The sequence below is a fragment of the Kickxella alabastrina genome, assembly GCF_025024165.1.
Source record: "Kickxella alabastrina strain RSA 675 chromosome Unknown BX661scaffold_129, whole genome shotgun sequence".
Lineage (NCBI taxonomy): Eukaryota > Fungi > Kickxellomycota > Kickxellomycetes > Kickxellales > Kickxellaceae > Kickxella > Kickxella alabastrina.
The window spans coordinates 1-18,633 of record NW_026251600.1 but is presented as its reverse complement, the minus strand read 5'-3'; the positions used below and the strand labels follow the sequence as shown (position 1 = coordinate 18,633).

Below are 18,633 nucleotides of genomic sequence, written 5' to 3'. Positions count from 1 at the left end.
ACAGTCTATCGCCACTTGGACCTGGCGGCTATCGCCGAGGTTGTTGACCATATTAATATTATGGCGTATGATTTTGCCGGACCCTGGTCATCGACCACCGCGCATCAGCAGAATTTGTTTGCCGCCATGCCTAATTCCTCTGGGCTTTCTGCCCACGACACCGTGTCTGATTATATTGCCCGGGGCGTGCCGCCACACAGGATTGTGCTGGGCGTTGGGTTTTACGCTCGTGGATTCAGCAATGTGGACCCGGGGCAGTCGCCCGATGGGGGGCCGGCACTACTTCCGGGGCTCGGATGTCCCTTTGTGGGCGTCCCTGATGGCACTTGGGAGCCCGGATCCTTTGATTACAAGGCCCTGAAGGGCGCGCAGTTGTTGCCTGGATCTGGGTACGCTAGTTATTGGGATGATCAGGCGAAGGCTCCGATCCTGTATAGCGAAAGTGAGCGCGTTTTGATTTCGTATGAGGATGCTGTGGCAGTGAGCTGGAAGGCGGATTATGTGTTGAGACGAGCGCTTGGCGGGATCATGATCTGGGAGCTGTCGCAGGACTGCGGTAATGAGCTTTTGGAAAAGATCTGCGAGTACCTTGGATAAGATGAACTAAAAAAAATTTGCCCCCTCACCCATCCAATACTGTTTTATATTTGTGATGTTACTGTGCAATACAATGGAAGAGGGAAAGAACATGAGATATAAAAATAGTACCAAAAAGGGGGAGGGAAAGGAGTGTTGTCACCGTGTTTCAATTTTTTTTACAAACTTCTACAAACCTCCACTTTTCACTTTGTTTTTTATCTAATTTTTTTTCTTTTTTTTCTTTCTACCAATTTTAATTTTAATTTTTCAATTTCTGCTTCAATTCCAACCTTAATTCCCAAAATAAAACATATAAAACCATGACCCGTGGAAATCAGCGTGAGGAAGCTCGTAAGCGCAACATGAAGAGGGGGGAAAAGACAGGATCGAACAAAAAGGTCGAAGGAAACGCTGGAGTTCAGCTTAAGAATAGAATGGAAGGCGATGCCGATATTATGCGCCAGAAGCAAGCAAGGGTAAAAAAAACTGAAAACTGAAAACAAAATAGCACAAGCAATAAACAAAAACAAAAAAATATAGTTTTTTATTTGGAATATGTGTACTGACTTTGGCGGGTGTTATTACTGCTTCTTGTTCTTTTTATCTTTATCTTTTTATAGGCTTCCCTGAAGGCTGCTGAAAACGCAAAGTAATACGATATATATTTTTGGGATAGGGTTTGACCCGCTCCAGCTGAACAACATCAACAAAAATCAGTGTAATTGGTTTTGTTTTGGATATGTAGTTTTGGTTATTGTTATTTTCCTACAATATTTAGTTTTATTATTAGGATTTTTCAAAAAGAGCATTGGCTAACTCTGAGCTTGTTTCAATTACACTTCCTCCTCTTTCTCCATTTGCTGCTGCTGATGTTGTTCACTAATGATACCCGCCGCTGCGATGCTCGTTACGCTAGAGTCCGTGTTGCCTCCGTTCCCAACGCCCGACCGAAATGCCTACAAATAAATGACACATACATACAATTCTCTTTATTTTAGAATATAATGCAGTATTATTTTCAAGGCTTTTTTTATAATATACACTAGCGCATAAAGTAAAACAAAATGAAATAACAATACAAAGCATAAACATAAGCAAAAAACTCTACCTGATAGTAGCCAGCATAGTAACCCGCGTAATACCACGCTGTGTTAAGTTTATACAATGCTTCCTCTTCTGACTGCGGTGCCGGCGGCATCACATCCACTGCGCCGCTATACAATGACGAAGATAAGGATAGTTGTACATTGGGATCCATATGCTCTTGTTGTTTTTCAGAAACACGTCGTTTCTTTTTCGTCTCCGGTTCAATATCCAGTGCTGCCGACCACTGCCCCACTTTGCTTTCGTCTCTGTGTTGAACAGTTCTGTATGCCTCGTCTGTCATCAAGTGGGCGTGTTCCCGATGGTATTCTGCAATGGTGTTGTCCCAGGCAAGAACAAGGTCGGTGTCGTCCCAGTCTCCCTTTGAATCATCTGCGCTATCATCGTCGCTGTAGTTGTCGTCGTTATTATTAGCAATGTGGCGGTGGGTTTGTTGCTGCTGCTGCTGCTGCTGTTGCTGTTGCTGTGATGCAAGTATTTCTTCTTCTGTCTCGCTGTATATGTCGTCGTAGGAGACAAGCTGTCTTTGTGGCATTGACATTTTATGCTTTCGATATATAAAAATAAACTAATCAAAACAAAACAAATAAAAATACCTTATAAAAAAATATATTCCGAATAATTTCTATACCCGATGATGGCTTGATCCTTTTGCTTGCGAATTATTGTGGGGAGGAAAAGGTTTTTTGTTCACAATTTTTTATTTCATTTTTTATCGTTTCAAGCCCAGAACTTTTTCTCATTTTCTCTTTTTCTCTTTTCTTCATTTCAAATTATATTATATTTGCCATACACTCAATAAAATGGGCAAGTCTTCAAAGGACAAACGCGATGTATACTACAGACTGGCCAAGGAGCAGGGCTGGCGTGCCCGCAGTGCATTCAAGCTGCTCCAGGTCGACGAGGAATTCAACATTTTCCAAGGTACGACAATAACACAAAAAAATGCGAATAAGCCAAAAGCATTCGATTCAATTCAATTCAATTCAATTCAATTCAACTTAAATTTGGTTTTAGGTGTCACAAGAGCCGTCGATTTGTGCGCCGCACCCGGAAGCTGGTCACAGGTGCTCAGTAAGGAGCTGCAAAAGAACAACACTGACACCAAAGAGCCACCACAAATCGTCGCCGTTGATCTCCAGGCCATGGCGCCGCTCCCAGGTGTCACACAGATCCAAGGCGACATAACAAAATTATCGACAGCCGAACAAATAGTCTCGCACTTTGACGGGGCCCAGGCTGATCTCGTTGTCAGCGACGGCGCCCCCGATGTCACAGGCCTGCATGACCTAGACGAGTACATCCAGGCACAGCTGATCCTCGCCGCACTCAACATCACCACCCATGTTTTGCGCAAGGGAGGCACTTTTGTGGCAAAGATCTTTAGAGGAAAAGATGTTACGCTGTTGTATGCGCAGCTCAAGATATTTTTCCGCACCGTTCATGTGGCTAAACCAAGGTCGTCGAGGAACTCGAGTATTGAGGCGTTTATCGTGTGCTTGGAGTATAATCCGCCGGAGGATTACGTGCCTAATATGGCTAATCCACTGATGGATGTGCCGTATGGTCCGGATCAGCCTATTGTTGGGAGTAACCGCGTTATCGTGCCCTTTGTCGCCTGTGGCGATTTGCGCGGGTTTGATTCTGATATGACGTATCCGCTGGAAATAGACGATGACGAGCCGTACCACCAGCTGGACCCGATGCAGATGCCCATCAGTCCGCCGTACAAAAAGGCCCTTGAGCTCAAGCGCGCCAATTTCTACAACTAACCCCTCTCCTTTTTATTGTCTATTTCGTATCATTTAAACATTTAAAGTGTAAATTTTGGATGTAAAGTTATATGGATGAATCGAGAATATCCAACATGTCGTCGTCGGCGGCGAATGCATCCAGGGCATCGGTGCCGTCCAACATGTCCAATATGTCGTCGTTCTGGCCGTTCTGGCCATCCCTAGTGTCCCCTGGCAAACCAACCTCAACTGCGCTGCTTCTGCTGCCATTATTTTCATTTATCCTGCGTGGCGCGTTTATCGGAGTGCCTATCTCAGACTGTTGGATCTGGGGCTGCGTCTGGGACAACACAATAGGGTTGCACCTCGACCCGCCAACCTGCACGGTAAACACGCGGCTGACCACAGCAATAGTAATGACCAAAAACGGCAGCGCACCGGGCATGACCATAACAACGACATTATCCAAGATAACCGATGTCCCCGCCGTACATTCCCTGCCCAAATCACGCAAAACCCCGGCATGTATCGATGCCTCCATCTCGCCTGTCGGATCAACCACCACAGCACTCGCATCCATCTCACTGCCAGTGCCAACATCGCGAATCTGCACAAGCATTCTCGAAACCTTCTGCGTCTGCTTCACTTTACCCAGCACCTGGCGAATTGATATGCCAATTTCACCCATGTCCTGGACGCGTTTCGCGGTTCGCGGCGTGTATGGAGGCAGGTTAAGGTGGTCGACCATGGCAGCCCATGTGCCGCCCTCAAAGTCAGCCTCAGAAGCTTGCTCGGCGCGAGTGCGCCGGGAAAGTGGGGTTTTGAAGGCTGGTGTTGGGCGCTGGGTCGGCATGCATATTTCGTTTAGTTCGATTGCCGCCGGGGTGTTGATGGTCCCGGCAGGTCCTGGAATTTCATTGCGGCTGCGCGAGCTCGCAGAACCCCCATGGCGGTTGCCCTCGACGAGGGTGCGCTCTATGGTTTTCACCTGGCCGCCAATTTTGTTGGCAGGGCTCCCGCCGCTGCTGCTGCCGCCACCACTTGTGTGCGTACTTGTACCAGGAATGGCAGCGGCAGTAGCAATTGCGTTGGTGGTTGCGACGGGTGTGGTTAACGTGTATTGGGAAAGTGTGGTGGCTGCTCCTTGCACATCCCTTGTAATTATAGTGCTCCTCTGGTTTTGCGGCCGGACTGGTGTTTGATATGCGAATTTCGCAAGTGTGGCGGCTGCGGATGATTTGCCAACTGCGGATATGCAGAACTGCGACCCAGACTGGTCTTGAGATTGCTGCTGCGCCTTTTGCTGTGGCTGTGACGGCAGAATGATAGCCGGCATTTTTCCTGGCTGGAAACCAAGGAAACCCTGCGTATGGTCCACCAGCGTGTTGTCCTCCTCTGGGTTGAAGCCATCAAGCATGTCGTCGAGATCTCCTAGATCATAGTCCAGCAGGTCATCGTCGTCAACAGTACCACTGCCAGCACCGCCGGTGGGTAATGTTGGTGCGTTTTTGTTTGCCGAATTAGAATTAGAATTAGAAGTTAAATTCGTTATTTCTGTTCTTGAATTGTAAATTGAATTTGTTTCCGCAGCAGACACAGCCACGCGCTTTGGTTCCGGCGGGGGCAGTTGGTTTGCCCTGTTCTCCTCCCTGGCCCTCTTCAGCTCTTTTAACAAGTCAGCGAGCATGGCGGTTTTTAAATGTAAATTGAAATATAAAATAAATTGTACTTGTGTATAACAAACAAAAAAATGCGAAAAGGAAGAAAAAAAGAAGTAAAAAAAGCCGCAAAGCGGCATATGATGATCACACCACAAAACAAGCACGCTTTTTGATGCGATTCTCGTAACAACTGGCGCAGCTTAGTTATGGCTTATGCATGGGTGACCAAATGTGTGAGCATCGCACGCCAGCGAATAAATACATCCTCGATAGTCAAGAAGACGCTATACGCGGATAGCGTGGTGTCGTAAACCCAGAACCTAATCCAGTTCAGCAGCAGCCGGGACAGCCTCGACGATGTCTTTATAAAGCCCAGGCGCGAGTCATTGTGGTTGATATCGGCCGCGCGCGCATTACGAATTGCAATTAAGCAATAATGGCTCACGCGCAGCCACGTCCGCGTCTGTGCGTGCTGCTGCACTGCAGGCGGCTGATCGGCGAACAGCTTCTTGTCGATCATGCGCAACAAATCGTTAGTCTTCAGCACAAGACGCAAGACCGGTGGCACCGATGACAAAATCTCGGCGATCTGGCGCAGCAAATCGGGCTGCTCCTCTCTCAGAGTGTCTATGTCGAGCCGCAGTGGTGTAGAAGACCCCGTCAGCGACTTGGACTCTATAGTTTCCCAGTTCTGCCCGGTGAGAATGATTGAGAACAGGCGATACAGATCGGTTCCCGAAAGCTTATGTGACCAGTAGATAATCTGGTCCTTGTTGCCGCGCATGAGCGCGCGCCACATCTCGGAATACTCGTAGCGAAAGCGCGACGATAACTGGCGATACAGCCCGTGGTCCAGCAGAACCAGGTCAAAGTTATACCCATGCGTGGTCTGCTTCCGGTCGCGCGGGCGCACAAACAGATTGCCTGGATGCGGGTCGCAGTGCAGGTAGCCGTGCACAAAGGTCATTTCAGCAAATGCACGGCCAATTTCGCGAGACACTTCGGAAGGGCTAATGCCGTGCTGCCGCAGGAACGCCAGATCGTCACAGCGCTGGCCGCGGATAAACTCCATTATCAAAACACGCTCCGCTGCCTGCAGCATCTTTGGCACAACCAGCGGAATATCAGCGTGCGCGGCAAAGTTCCACTCCACCTGCTCTGCGTTGGTCTTGTCGTTACGGAAGTCCAGCTCGTGAGGAAGGCTCTCGCGCAGCTCAGCGCCCACCCACATGAACTTGAAATCCGGGAAGATGCTGTGTATAAACTCTAGCATGACCGATGTCGTAGCAATGTCAATGTCACTGTACGTGCGCACCATTGGATGCTGCACCTTGACTGCTACCTCTTGGCCGCTCTCGCGCAGGATAGCGCGGTGCACCTGTGCCAGGGACGCAACACCAATGGGCACCTCGTCAAACTCGGAAAACAATTCTTCGATAGTCTTTCCAGTGTCTATGTGGATGGTGTGACCAACATCCTCTACTGAGCTGGCCGTATTTTGATCCTGCAGCGACTGCATCGTTGTGCACCATTCCATCGGCAGTATATACTGCATTGCGCTTAAATGTTGTCCCAACTTGATATAAATACCGCCATTCACCATCAGCACCCTCTTCAGTCTCTCTGCTGAACGCAGGTGCACGGATGAGCGCACACCCAAAATCCGCTGCCGCTCATCCGCGCTAATGCTTGGGTCGTTCTCTAACGGCAGCTCGGGAAAGTTGCGGTAGTAGTCCCATGCCACCTGGCACGTAACCTTGGCCACTATTGCGCTGCGGTATGCGCTGGATGCCACCAAGTATGCAGTGTCGTAGTTATACACGACATACCCGCCAATCCCGAGTGCCGTAGTCACCACAATAGCTGCACGCTTCCAGTGGCGAGGATGCCGCGGAACAGATCCCTTGGGCGCCTGGGAGCCCTGATGTCCTTTGCTTGGTGAGAAAGATAAATAGCGGCTTGCTCTGCTTCTAAACAGAGTCTGGCCACGCGCGAAATTTACCCCTGCACTTGCAAAATTCAGACGACCTGCCGCTGTGGAACGCCTAAATTGAATTGCCGCAAACGACATTTGCCTTTAATTTGCTGAATACGAAAGTTTTGCGCAGATATTACTGTGGAATGAGAAAATAAAAAAGCAATACAAAAAATACAAAAGGCAGAAAGACGTGTTATTGACAAAAATAATCAAATGCGACCAATATCCCTCCCCACTCATAACAGACGGATCCCCTTAGCCGATGCCTCCACAGCTAAATATTTGGGGGTTCTTTTCTTTGCCCTTCGGTGCCAGGTGTGAGTGGTTAAAAATGATTTACTGTTGTTACAAGATGAAAATGTGAAAATGTGAAAATGAAAATGCGTGGTTCGTAAGGTTTCCCTGGCTTGATCACAACTAGGAAATATTTTGGTGTAGTTGCCAAGCTATGTATACATACGTACATGCACAAGGCGCAACACATGGGTGTGACCATGCCAGGGTTGGCATCGGTAGTTCCGCGCCTATTAGCAAGCTACCACCGGTGCTACGAGATATGCTGCTTTTTGACAATTTTATTGATGTGCCTTCAGCAATAGCACCGTATCATTCGTCTCCTTGCTCAACTTGGTGTTTTCGATACTCGCGTTCTTGTACTTCCGATTCAGCTTGTTAGAGCGCCTACATTTGTGTTGAAGCTTGTTTTTGTCGGCTAGCATATAATTTATTTTGGCCAGTTCCTGCTTGAATAAGGATTCATTTGCAGACTCGAGTCGGTCCTCCAACGCCTTATTTCACGTCTCAGCGTTGGTAATGGTAGCCTCACTCAGATTTGCGTGCTGGCAGAGCTCCTCAATCGTGTGGTGCGCGTCATCGAGCTGACTGGTAAGGGCCTTGTTGGCCTAGGCGTGTACTGCTTCAGCGTTGTTAAACTCCTCAATGGCGTGGAATGCATTTCCAAGCTCATGGGCAATAGCCGCCATAACCTAAGTATGTGCCATATTGGCTTTAACGATCTCCTCAATACTACAGCGTACGTGCTTGAGCTTGTTGGCAAGTGTCGCCGTAGCCTGGCTATATGTTGCCTTGGTATTGGCGAGAACCTCGAGTTCGCGGCGTGTATTTTCGTGCTCGAGGGCATATGTTTCCTCAATGCCAGCAAGTGTGGACTCAAATGTTGGTAAGCGCAAACTAGACCCTAATATGTGTAGAACCGTTGCTGAAGTAACCGTCATCGACATGGACAATGAAAGCATCGGCGTCTGCCACCTTGCTCTTAGTGCCGGTGGTCTTAATAAAAGTAGAAGTGCACGACTTGCGCACCAGCTGGTGCGATGGCTTGCGAATCAGCTTCTGTGACTTGGGGTTGCTGGAAGTCTCGCAACTGATATCTGCGCACACTGCTTTGTGTATCTGGCGGATTGGGCTGAAAGGCATAATGTTCATTTTTATAATAAAAATAAATCGCTGAAAGGCTAGAGATCAAAAAAAGAATAAGGATAATAATTTTTACTAGAAAATTGAAGTTTTGAAGTGTTGAAATTTAAAACAAAAGGAAGCTTCCCTTCTAATGTATGCAAAGGGCAAAGAGAACACGTAAAACAGATTTATAGCAGTGACTATCAGCAAACTACACATGCATTGGGAAATAAAGAAAGTGTTCCAAATAAAAGCCCGAAGAAAAAGAGGGGGAAAAGAAAGAAAAAAGTATTATGATGGTGGGCAGTCAGCTTTATTTTGGAATAATGAGCACGCCAGAGAAAAAGTTATTAGCTACTTTTATAACTATTGGCCTGATTTCTGTATTTAAAAACATCGCTCTGCATTCATAGCTTGGGATCATCCAACAAATGATTTAGACTTTTTTATTCGCAGTGATTATCAAGACCTGCATGGCCATACTTTCATATTTCAAACACTTACACGCACTCTTTTTGAGCTCAGACCACTTGTCTTTGTAAGTAGCCATTTATTGGCGCTGAGATCTGGAAATGCCCTGCATAACTATCAAATAGCATAAGCCTGTACATTGTCGGGCCTATCCGTGAATACTACACAATTGATTTGGACAAGCAGATGCACTCTTATTTCAGCGCCATATTTTCCGTAGAACCGGTTGCTTCCGCGTATAAGGATTGTCAAAGAAACAATTCAGAGACCGTGACAATAGCCAGGGCACCGTCTCGAATTGATAACCCAGAACTTTTGTTGCATCATGGTATTATACTGTGCCATCCGGTTTAGTTCTGGCTTATAATGTAATACAAAGAGATATCATCTTATTTGAATACTTAAAATCGCAATAGTAGTCAGTGCCAGTCAAATCCCCAATAGCCGATGGGTGCACTGACAATAAAATAAAGAAAATGCGGTCTTTATTCCTAAACAACAACCATATTTAAATAAGTAATTAGAAAATAACTAAATAGCTAAATAACCTCTCAAATAAATGTTATTAATAAAAGCTCCACTGAAGTGACCAAGAGACAAATAAGCGAGAAAGTACAGTAGAAACGCCCTGCAGCGACACTGTCAGCCACTTATTGTGTACCAGGGTCATTCATATTTCTTCTCCACGAATGGGGGTCAAAACAGGCGTTCCGTAGTGCTACACCATAGATAAACTATAAATTATGAATATAAAACCATTTACATGTGTTATGATTGTGTCGAGCACCATGCGAATAGTGCTATATGATATGTATGAGTTTTGCAATAATTTTTATTGCCAAGGAAATCAAAAGTAGAATTAAGATCAGCTTTGACATATATATGCGTATGTGTGTGCCATCCCCGACTTTGCCCTGTCCTACACGCTAGCCGTTTTAATCACTGATAATGTGTACTGGCTTTTTTGCAAGCAGCCCAAATATTGGGTGTGTCGGTGTTGCAATCTTTGCGTATGCACGCGCGTTATAAAAGGGGGATCATATCTGGATGTTATTATTGATTCCCTGGCCTAATACTCCATGATAATATTTGCCTTCTATCAGTCGGTATGAAAACGGAAAGCAGTCACTTGAATATCAATCTCAACATTTACCTCCATATTATTCGGTTGTGCAGCACTGTATGTAAAGGCTAAAAATATTGTTTCAATAAAAGACATGTTGGGCAGAACAAAATAGAATAGAATATAGAAAACCGATAAAATAAAAAATACGTATTAAAAATGAATAAATGGCACAGCTGTAGATATGTCCATTTATTCTCAGCCAAGAGGAGGGTGATAGATACGAGTGCCATAAAAACATTTTATTTGACAAGAGCCGAGAGTGCGCAATGCGCCAATTATATGAATGGTTATTAGGATAATGCTTGCTCCAATAGCTCCTGAATTGCAACAGCCATTTGAAACGAGCGTATATGTCTTTATCCTCAGTGCTCTTGTGGTTTTAATGTTTATCCCGGGTCCCCTTAAGTGCTGGAATGTCGCGAGATGCTGTAATTAGTGACACCTTGATTTATATAAATGTATATTTATCCATTTTTATTTTAGGTACTGTGGGTCGGCAAATTGCACGGGCTGTCGAGGTTTCCTTTATCCGGGCTTTGAGTTAAACTGAGCATATTGTTAGCAACTAGTTTTACAGCGGTGTAGTTGACTTTCCCTGTAATACCCAGTGCCTAGCTGGTCTATTAGCTACTAAGGTCCCTTCATGGATACTTTCAATTTTCCTTGATGCATGTGCATCTCGCTAGCTTTAAAGCTTCATGGTATCAAATACTCTATTGCCGCCTGTTTAGTGGGCCTTTGTAAGTGAGGTAGCTACTCCCAATGGTTTTGTCGCATGCTCCAGAGCGTTTCACCTATTGACCCCCCACTCAGGCTTAATAACGGGCATCTGAATTATTATTTGCGCACTTTTAAACAAAACACTATTTAATGTCTTATCCAACGCTTATCTTGCTGTTTGTGCGGCCTTGGCTTGTTACCTTGTATTTTTAAACAAAACTTAAACACACCTGGTGCCCTAGTCTTGCTTCTGCTGCTCAGAAAACCCTCATGTCACTGAGCAAAGTTCATTGCTGCTGAAATGTGCTATATGTTTTATTTACTTTTACTACATATTTGTCTGCCTCCTTGTCCTTTTGGCAATTCTTATCAGCCCCCCTCTTGCTAGGTTTGCACTTGTTTTCCTTTTTGGCTGGTCAGTTTCCAGATTTTATACTTTTGCGGTACATGTGGCCTCATACTTTCTAATTTTGAAGTAGTGTTGTGCTAGCAAAAAAGCGCATCGTTGCTGATCAATTAATAATAATTTTAATACTAGAGTAACAAATAAAACATGCGGAAAAGAAAAGAAAAAGGTTGTTTTGCTCATATGCGCTGATTGATAGCTGCTTTATTCGCGGGTTTTACGCAACGGGTAAGCTGCTCCAGTGTTTAAATAATTAGCTTGTTTATTTTAACTAGCCCCTGTAGGTGTTTTGTTTGTATGTAACCGGTGTTTTAGACTTTGGGCTTTTTAGACCGCTAATGCACTTTTAGGCCATTTTACAGCGTATACACGCTGAATAGTGCCACTGAGTGACAATAGAACGCCTGCGCCGTTGCAGCTTGTCTTTAGTGGGAAAATAACATACGCAAAAAACATGTTTCCGTCTCTTTGTCCCTACCACATAAAATATATTTTTCTTGATTGATACTTTCACCAGCTTATTTTTTAGTCACAAAATACTTTAGCCCTAATAAAGTAAACACACAGCCGTTTTCCCTTGTTTTTTACCAACGGTATCTACATTATGCTTGGACAATAAAAGTAACCTTTAAAAAAGTGTAAAGATATTGAAAAGTTGAAAAAGTGAAAAAGAAAATCCATGATGTTGAGCAGCCTGATGATATGGAAGTGGATGTTGATGAGAACTCGTTTCACGGCCCTTAATCTCGACATGCCAATTAACAGGGCATAGATGGTGGTACCATGTAGGATCAAATCAGGGGACATAATAATGACACCCTGATATGCCTCCCATTTGATAATGTATATACATGGATGTGCATATGCAAAGATCACAACCTTGATACGCCAAAACACTATCTTTCTACAGAAAAACCGGTTCTCACCAACGGAGTGCTCAATTGGTAAAATGCACAATAAAAGCAATGAGACATATAATATGAGGTCGGCCTCAGCTACGCTTTTAATCCCATTGATAATAAAAACCTTTAAAAATTAACACCCCACCTCTAACACTATATCATAGTGCTCTACACACATCCTCTTATTATAAGAGTATTACACTACGAAATTTTCAAAGTGTAACTTCGATGTTTGAAATTCTGAGGCTGACCGGTTATTTTGCTTATTATTTACTGTAATGATAATATTTCTGGTCAGTCCTCGAAACAAAAAAATGCACTTTATGCATGGTCGCCCGTCTCTATTATTCACCTTATTTTTAATAACAGATACAGACACACAGACATGCAAACATAGTCAACTTTCTCTTGTTTATTATTATTTTTATATTTCTACGCTAGGCTTGTATATTAGTTTGTTAATTATTAAAACAAAATGTTTTCCTATTTTAATGACTGATTCCAATTTACTCCAAGATAGGAATGTTCTTATAATAGGTGCGTTTGCCGCCGTTGGCCATTAACTTGCACACCATATATCTGCCCTGGGCGCCCCCCCCTGGTGCTTGTTGACTCACTGTCCAATGGTACAGACGAGGAACTCAGCGCTATCTTGCCAACCCATACAATCTATATCAAATTCAACCTACGCCAACAATGGGAGGTCCGGCTAATGATATAGGCCGTGGTATTGACTTTTGGCCAACTGGACATTCTAGTCAATAATGCACACAGCCTGGCCGATGAAACATTGGATGCCAAGGACATGCAGCTTATCTGTAACAGCATTGACGTTAATTTTTGCACATCCATTTTTGGCATCCTGGGTGTTCTCGTGGTATTTTTGCCAGGCGGGCAAGCAGGGCATGGTGGTCAATGTCGCAGTGATGGCTGGGTTAGTTTTCAGCAAGGAAGGGGAGGTGTTTGCCACGATGAATGCCGGTCTGATACATTTTACTGAGGCTAGTCGCATACAGAAGGATAATGCCAGATGGTGTGCCTTGGCACCCTATTATGTTGACGGTTTGGTGGACGGCGGTGGTGGCGGCAGGATGTTGCCCAGGAATAAATTGGGCGCAGAGTTGGCTATAATCTGCGAGCAGGTTGTTCAGGCTATGGTCAGGTGTATTTTTGAAGACCGGTTAAATGGAAAAACGGTTCTGATGGCTGGCGAGTCTACTTATACGCATACTTGGACGTATTTGTTGGCCAGAGTGCACATATTTTTCATCATTATGTGGAGCATACTTGTGCTACTCTCCAATCGGTTAATGTTTTGTGCTAGCACAATGTGAAGAACAAGCGGAAAGAGGCAGAAACTGAAGCTGAAAGTAAAAAAAGCATTGCATTTTCATTTGTTTTTCCACTAAAAATGCTTTGGTCAAAATGCTACTTGATTACTGACAATATATTTTTGCTAGATATTTGATCACCTCCATTTTAGTTCAGAGGTCCATGATTCATTTGTATGACCCGGCTTCTAATTTCTGGCTGCTGCAAACACTTTGAATAGACAATTCACTCTGAACTGTCTTTTATCTTTGACTCAATGACGGGTCAGCATGCCCCCAAAAAAGCAACAAAGGCAAAAACAATGTACAAGGGAGAGAACAATGGCAATTGGAAATTAGTCCGTAAATATAATTATTTCTTGTTTCCATATTTCAGCCAACCAAATGTGAGCACAAAAAGCCCAAAATTTTTTGTTTATATTTTGTTTGTTTATATTATAATATTGTTTGTTTATTGTTATTGTTTCTAGTTTTTAGCACAATCTATCGCTAAAATTTTTCCACATTTCCAATTTTTCATCTTTGCTTCTATTTTTAACACTTGTTTTTTCATTTCACACAGTTTGTTTTCTTTTTCCTTTTCTTTCTCTACTTTTATTTTATTAATTTTTCAATTTCTATCTCTCTTTCTCTCTCTCCTACAACAATGTCTGAGTTAACTCCACCTACCGAAACAGGAGTAAGTAGAATCAGTCAATGTTTTATTTTGACCTTTATTCGCTTTGCAGTTGTTCATTTGAAATTTTAAAAAAAAAGTATGACTGATTACAAATGACAAATTGGCTACTTAATTTTATTTTATTAGGAGAGCAAAACGGACGGCACTTTCCAAACGTCCACTGAAAGTCAAACCAAGGCAAACCTGCCACCAGAGGAATGGGAGACCGACCACGTACGTGATAAGCGCCGTCAGTGGCTTCTGAAATGCCTAGGCGATAACATAAGAGACAGTTATCTGTTCGATGACTTTGTCGAATCGCTGGGTGTGGAGCAGCGGTATAAACGGTTCATCAAGGATTGGCCTGATCTCTTCCTCGACATAGCCAGGGGGTCGCCAGTGGCTGATAGCAAGGGCATTGTAGCCAATGCACGTTACGCGATTAACGAATTCGACGATTTTCCCATTGCTGACATTTTCAAAAAGCACTCGGGGAAATTGATGAGGTTGACTAAGGAAGCTCGTTTGGCCAAGTATTTTATCTTCCTCTTCGACGCGATGGACAATGCAGTTTGTGTCGCAAATAGAGTTATTCCGGCAGGCAAAACTCCAATCCCAGAGTGCAGGCTTATTGCGATGGTCCATCAGAGGGATGTCATACAAGGCACTCCGCACAAGCCAGCTATCGCATTTTACCACGGGTACATAACACGGGACATTAATTCCGTCCATGTTATACTTGAGGCCAAGGTGGATCCAGCTTTCAGTGGACCCCCAGAGGATACTCGCGGCCAGCTCGCAGATTACGGCCATGTGCTTAATGATAAGCAGGCAACCCGCACGTTTGCGCCCGTCTTCTACCTCCATGGACACCTTTTGACGCTTCATGCATATTATCGTGACAAACTGTATGTCGTTGAGTTTGGTGATATATGCTTTGATACTGATTATTGGATGTATAACGGAGCTGAAGATATCCAGAAATGCCTCATGCGGCTTTGGTTTCTGCTGACTCTTGAGTCGGACATCTTTGGGCATTTTTGCGATGTCTCAAAGAGACTTGGCTCTTTCATTTTTTCACAGGAAGTCAATGTGGAGAACAAGGGTGACTTGAAGACAGAAGTTCTATACTCGGTTTCCAAGGATGTCAAGGATGGTGAGAATGTTGTTGCTTCATTTTGTGTCGAGAAGACAATAGCACGTCATTCATACATGGTTGGTCGCCATGCCCATTTACTCAAGGGGAAATTCAATAGGAAGCATGATGCTGTGCTGAAGCTTTCCTGGACCCCAGTCAATCGTTTGCCCGAGGGTGCCGCATATGCTATCCTCAACAAGAGACCAGTCGAAGGTATTCCTGAGATATTTTTGAGTGGCCTGCTCATTAGCAACCTCAATGGATACCGGCTGGAGTTTGTGCTCATGGAGGACTGTGGCCAGTCAATGGCCGAGTATCTGAAAGGCAAGACTAATGATCAGAAGGACGAGCTGGTTCCTAGGTTTATCAAGCAGCTGACCCTGTGCCTTGCCCAGGCAAATGACATTGGTCTCCTGCATAGGGACATCTCAGCAGGAAATGTGTGTGTCAAAAAGAATGGCAGGGTGTATGTCATTGATTGGGGCTGTGCCAAGGTCATTGACTGGGGCTGTGCTAAGGCCATTGGCTGGGGTACTGCTGAGGACATTTCCAGGGATGCTGCTGATGACCCTGACACAACTCAACTCAAACACATTGAGGTTGCCGAGCAGTGGGGGTTCAAGGCGACAACAGTGGGACAGGTGGAGGTGGCCAAGGATCCATTTACAGGGACGTCACTTTTCATGGGAATTCCCATTCTTAGTAGAAACCCCATTCGGGGTATCCTTGACGACTTGGAGAGTCTTTTCTATGTCATTATGGATGCAGTGCGCCCAGCTTATACTGAGAGGGATGATGTTCAGGGCTTCAAGTTCCTAGACTCTCCATCCCTTGCCATCGTAAGGTGGGGTTTAATCCAAGAGGATGCTGTCTTGCTGGAGGAGTTTGGTGTTAAAAATATTAACCCTAGGCTCATAATGCTTATTTGTGCAATGCGCCGGTTCCTGTTTGAACCAGAAAACAAGGTTATGAACCACCAGCTCTGGGCAGACAAGAAATTTGTCCGACGGGCCAACTGGGATGCTGCTCCTAAGTTTATGCATCCCAAGGCGATTGAGCTCCTCAAAGAGGATAATGGCCAGCTTAAGCGGCCAGCTGGGGACGAGATCAATGCTGGGTCATTCAAAAAGTCAGCACTTTAGGTTTTTTTTGTTTTAATAAATATTTTTGATCCCAAAAAATTAACTGCAAAAGATAAAATATTTACATTTTACTCATATTTTCCTGATTATATTAAATAAAGTTTTTAACTCTTGTCTATCTTATTTACAGATTCACAGATCCACCAATCACTTTAACTGTAAACAAGAAATACTTTTAAACTCGCACATTGCCCAATTTTACTTAAGGTTGATTGTATCCATAAATTTCGATTTTTATTTTTTGCCAAATGATTCCATTTTAATGTTTTCTTTCTAATTGCTCCATTTTATCATTTTCCTTTCCTTTCCAATTCCAATTTCACATTTTACAATTTAGTATTTTTCACATACTTTCAATAATCTTTTGCTAGCATAGACGATAGTCGGTACTACCTCGCAATTGGCATTGGGGCAGCGCTTGGCACGTACCAGGAGGTACTTTCGCATCTTTTGGACCAATCACAATATGAGTTAGATTTCTGCTACACAGACAAAAACAGCGACAGCGACACGCCTGGTGCGCCGGGACCAATAATTCTAAAATAGGGTGCGGACAATGAGGTGGCATTCGACATTCAGATGCCCGAAATGGTTAATTCCTTGGCACATTTGATACTGCATTCAGCCAACTTTAAGCTGCAGGATACTGTGTCTGAGCTGGTACTCGATATGGCCATGCGGTGAGAGATGCTGCAGCTGATAGTCGCGCAGGCTCAGGGAAGTTCAACAGCAGAGGAGGAGGGCTGGTTGCGGGCAGCTGTGTTGCTGCAGGTGCTGGTGATGATGCCGCAGCAGGTCGGCAGGTTGGTTTGGGCCGGCGGCATCGAGGCGCTGGTAGACGCTATGGGCGCGCCCAGAGAGAAAGAAGTGGCGATGCGGGCAGCCACCACGCTGCTCGGGCTGCTGGACGTGTCGGACCCGGAAGTATCCAAGCGGCACATGCGGCAGGCAGTTGGCTGGGGGCTTCTTGAGGTTTTCAGCGAGGTACTTCTGCAGTCAGCCAACGGCTCGGCCTGAGGCGGCAGCAAGCGGAGACAGCAATCAGACGCTGCACTTGTTGGTAGGTGTGACCATGGCAAAGAAATTTGCGCTGCGCACTGAGTACCACCGGCGGATGATCGATCTGGCGTTTCTGTCTGCATTGCTCGGTGTCGCACGCCAGTCAGTGGCTAAGCTTAAGCTTTTGCGCATGCTGCTGGAGAGCCTCATGCAGCTGTACACTTTTCTCACAGCGTATCGGCTGCCAGCAGCAGAAGAAAACGCAACGGAGGTAGCGAATCCGCAGATGGTGCAGCTGCTGGAGTTGGGTGCCGTCGATGTCATCACTTTGTGTGTCCGCCAGGATGACCAAGGCATGTCCTCGTGGGGCATTGGGCTTCTTCATGAGTTTGTGTCGTGAGGTGTCGGCAAGATGCAGCTGACAGCATGCCCAGGGTTGGTGCATTAACCGTGTCATAGGCTGGCGACAGGCAAGTATGCATACACCAACCATCTGATTCTGTGCTCACTCTGGTACCTGTGCATGTCGCGGGAGACGGCCGTGGCCCCGGCTGCACTGGCGGAGGTCGTGCAGCCAGAGAATCTGCGACGCATGTTGGCGATGCTTGTCTGACGACGACGCTGAGGTGCACTACTGGAGTGTAGCGCTGATCAGCCGCGTGTCGCTGCTGGCGTCGACGCACCGGTGGATTATTCGCAGCCCGCTGCCCCAGACCATGGCAAGTATTATTTCACGCCTGTATCATTCGATCGATGTGGCGCCAATAATGGCCGAGTGTCCGACGATTGCAACCATGTGTGTCAGGCTGCTTGCAGCTGACGTTGAGTCGGCACACATGTCTCGGCCATCATGGCCATCATCAATGCCACGGCAATGTCGCGCGGCTTTTTGCGGCTACTGATGGCTGACGACGCAATTAAAATGTGGGTGGTCGAACTGGCCTTGGTCAACGGCAGCAGCAGCGGCCCAACGCAGAGTTACGTGGCAAAGGGCCTGGTTGCGCTGATGTATTCCGGGCAGGTGGACGCCAAAGATGTTGTGCGCAATGTGGTGGCCCCGCTCCTGCGGCAAATGGAGAGCATGTATTTGAATACTTTGGAGCTGGCGTTCTATCCCGTCAGAGACAGTGATGAAGCGTTGAGCGAGATCATGCCAAAGGGCATCAGGTTGGGCCAGCAGATGAGCACTCCCTTGGTGGTGTTCTCTGCAATTCAGGCTATGGTCGCACAACAGGGCATGTGGACGGATGCCAGTGTGCTTGTGTT

General features: G+C 45.5%; 4 protein-coding genes across 4 annotated transcripts; 3 read left to right on the top strand and 1 right to left on the bottom strand.

Annotated features, from left to right (window-relative positions):
- The first annotated feature begins 825 nt into the window (after positions 1–825).
- BX661DRAFT_191696 (uncharacterized protein) lies at positions 826–1,655 on the top strand. Its single transcript, XM_051537685.1, has 2 exons — positions 826–1,055; positions 1,200–1,655. The coding sequence occupies exons 1-2, from the start codon at positions 900–902 to the stop codon at positions 1,230–1,232; spliced, it is 189 nt and encodes a 62-aa protein (XP_051388405.1). The 5' UTR covers positions 826–899; the 3' UTR covers positions 1,233–1,655.
- Positions 1,656–10,941: 9,286 nt separating this feature from the next.
- On the top strand, positions 10,942–11,329 carry BX661DRAFT_191691 (uncharacterized protein; the record flags this gene model as incomplete). Its single annotated transcript, XM_051537684.1, has 2 exons — positions 10,942–10,971; positions 11,034–11,329. 2 exons carry the CDS (start codon positions 10,942–10,944, stop codon positions 11,268–11,270), a joined length of 267 nt encoding a protein of 88 aa, XP_051388404.1. The 3' UTR covers positions 11,271–11,329.
- A 4,119-nt stretch (positions 11,330–15,448) lies between these two features.
- On the bottom strand, positions 15,449–15,940 carry BX661DRAFT_191682 (uncharacterized protein). The gene has a single exon (XM_051537683.1). It carries the CDS (start codon positions 15,771–15,773, stop codon positions 15,564–15,566), a length of 210 nt encoding a protein of 69 aa, XP_051388403.1. The 5' UTR covers positions 15,774–15,940; the 3' UTR covers positions 15,449–15,563.
- Positions 15,941–17,440: 1,500 nt separating this feature from the next.
- BX661DRAFT_174498 (uncharacterized protein) lies at positions 17,441–17,767 on the top strand (the record flags this gene model as incomplete). The annotated part of the gene is made up of 1 exon (XM_051533907.1): positions 17,441–17,767. The coding sequence occupies one exon, from the start codon at positions 17,441–17,443 to the stop codon at positions 17,765–17,767; it is 327 nt and encodes a 108-aa protein (XP_051388402.1).
- Positions 17,768–18,633: the final 866 nt, after the last annotated feature.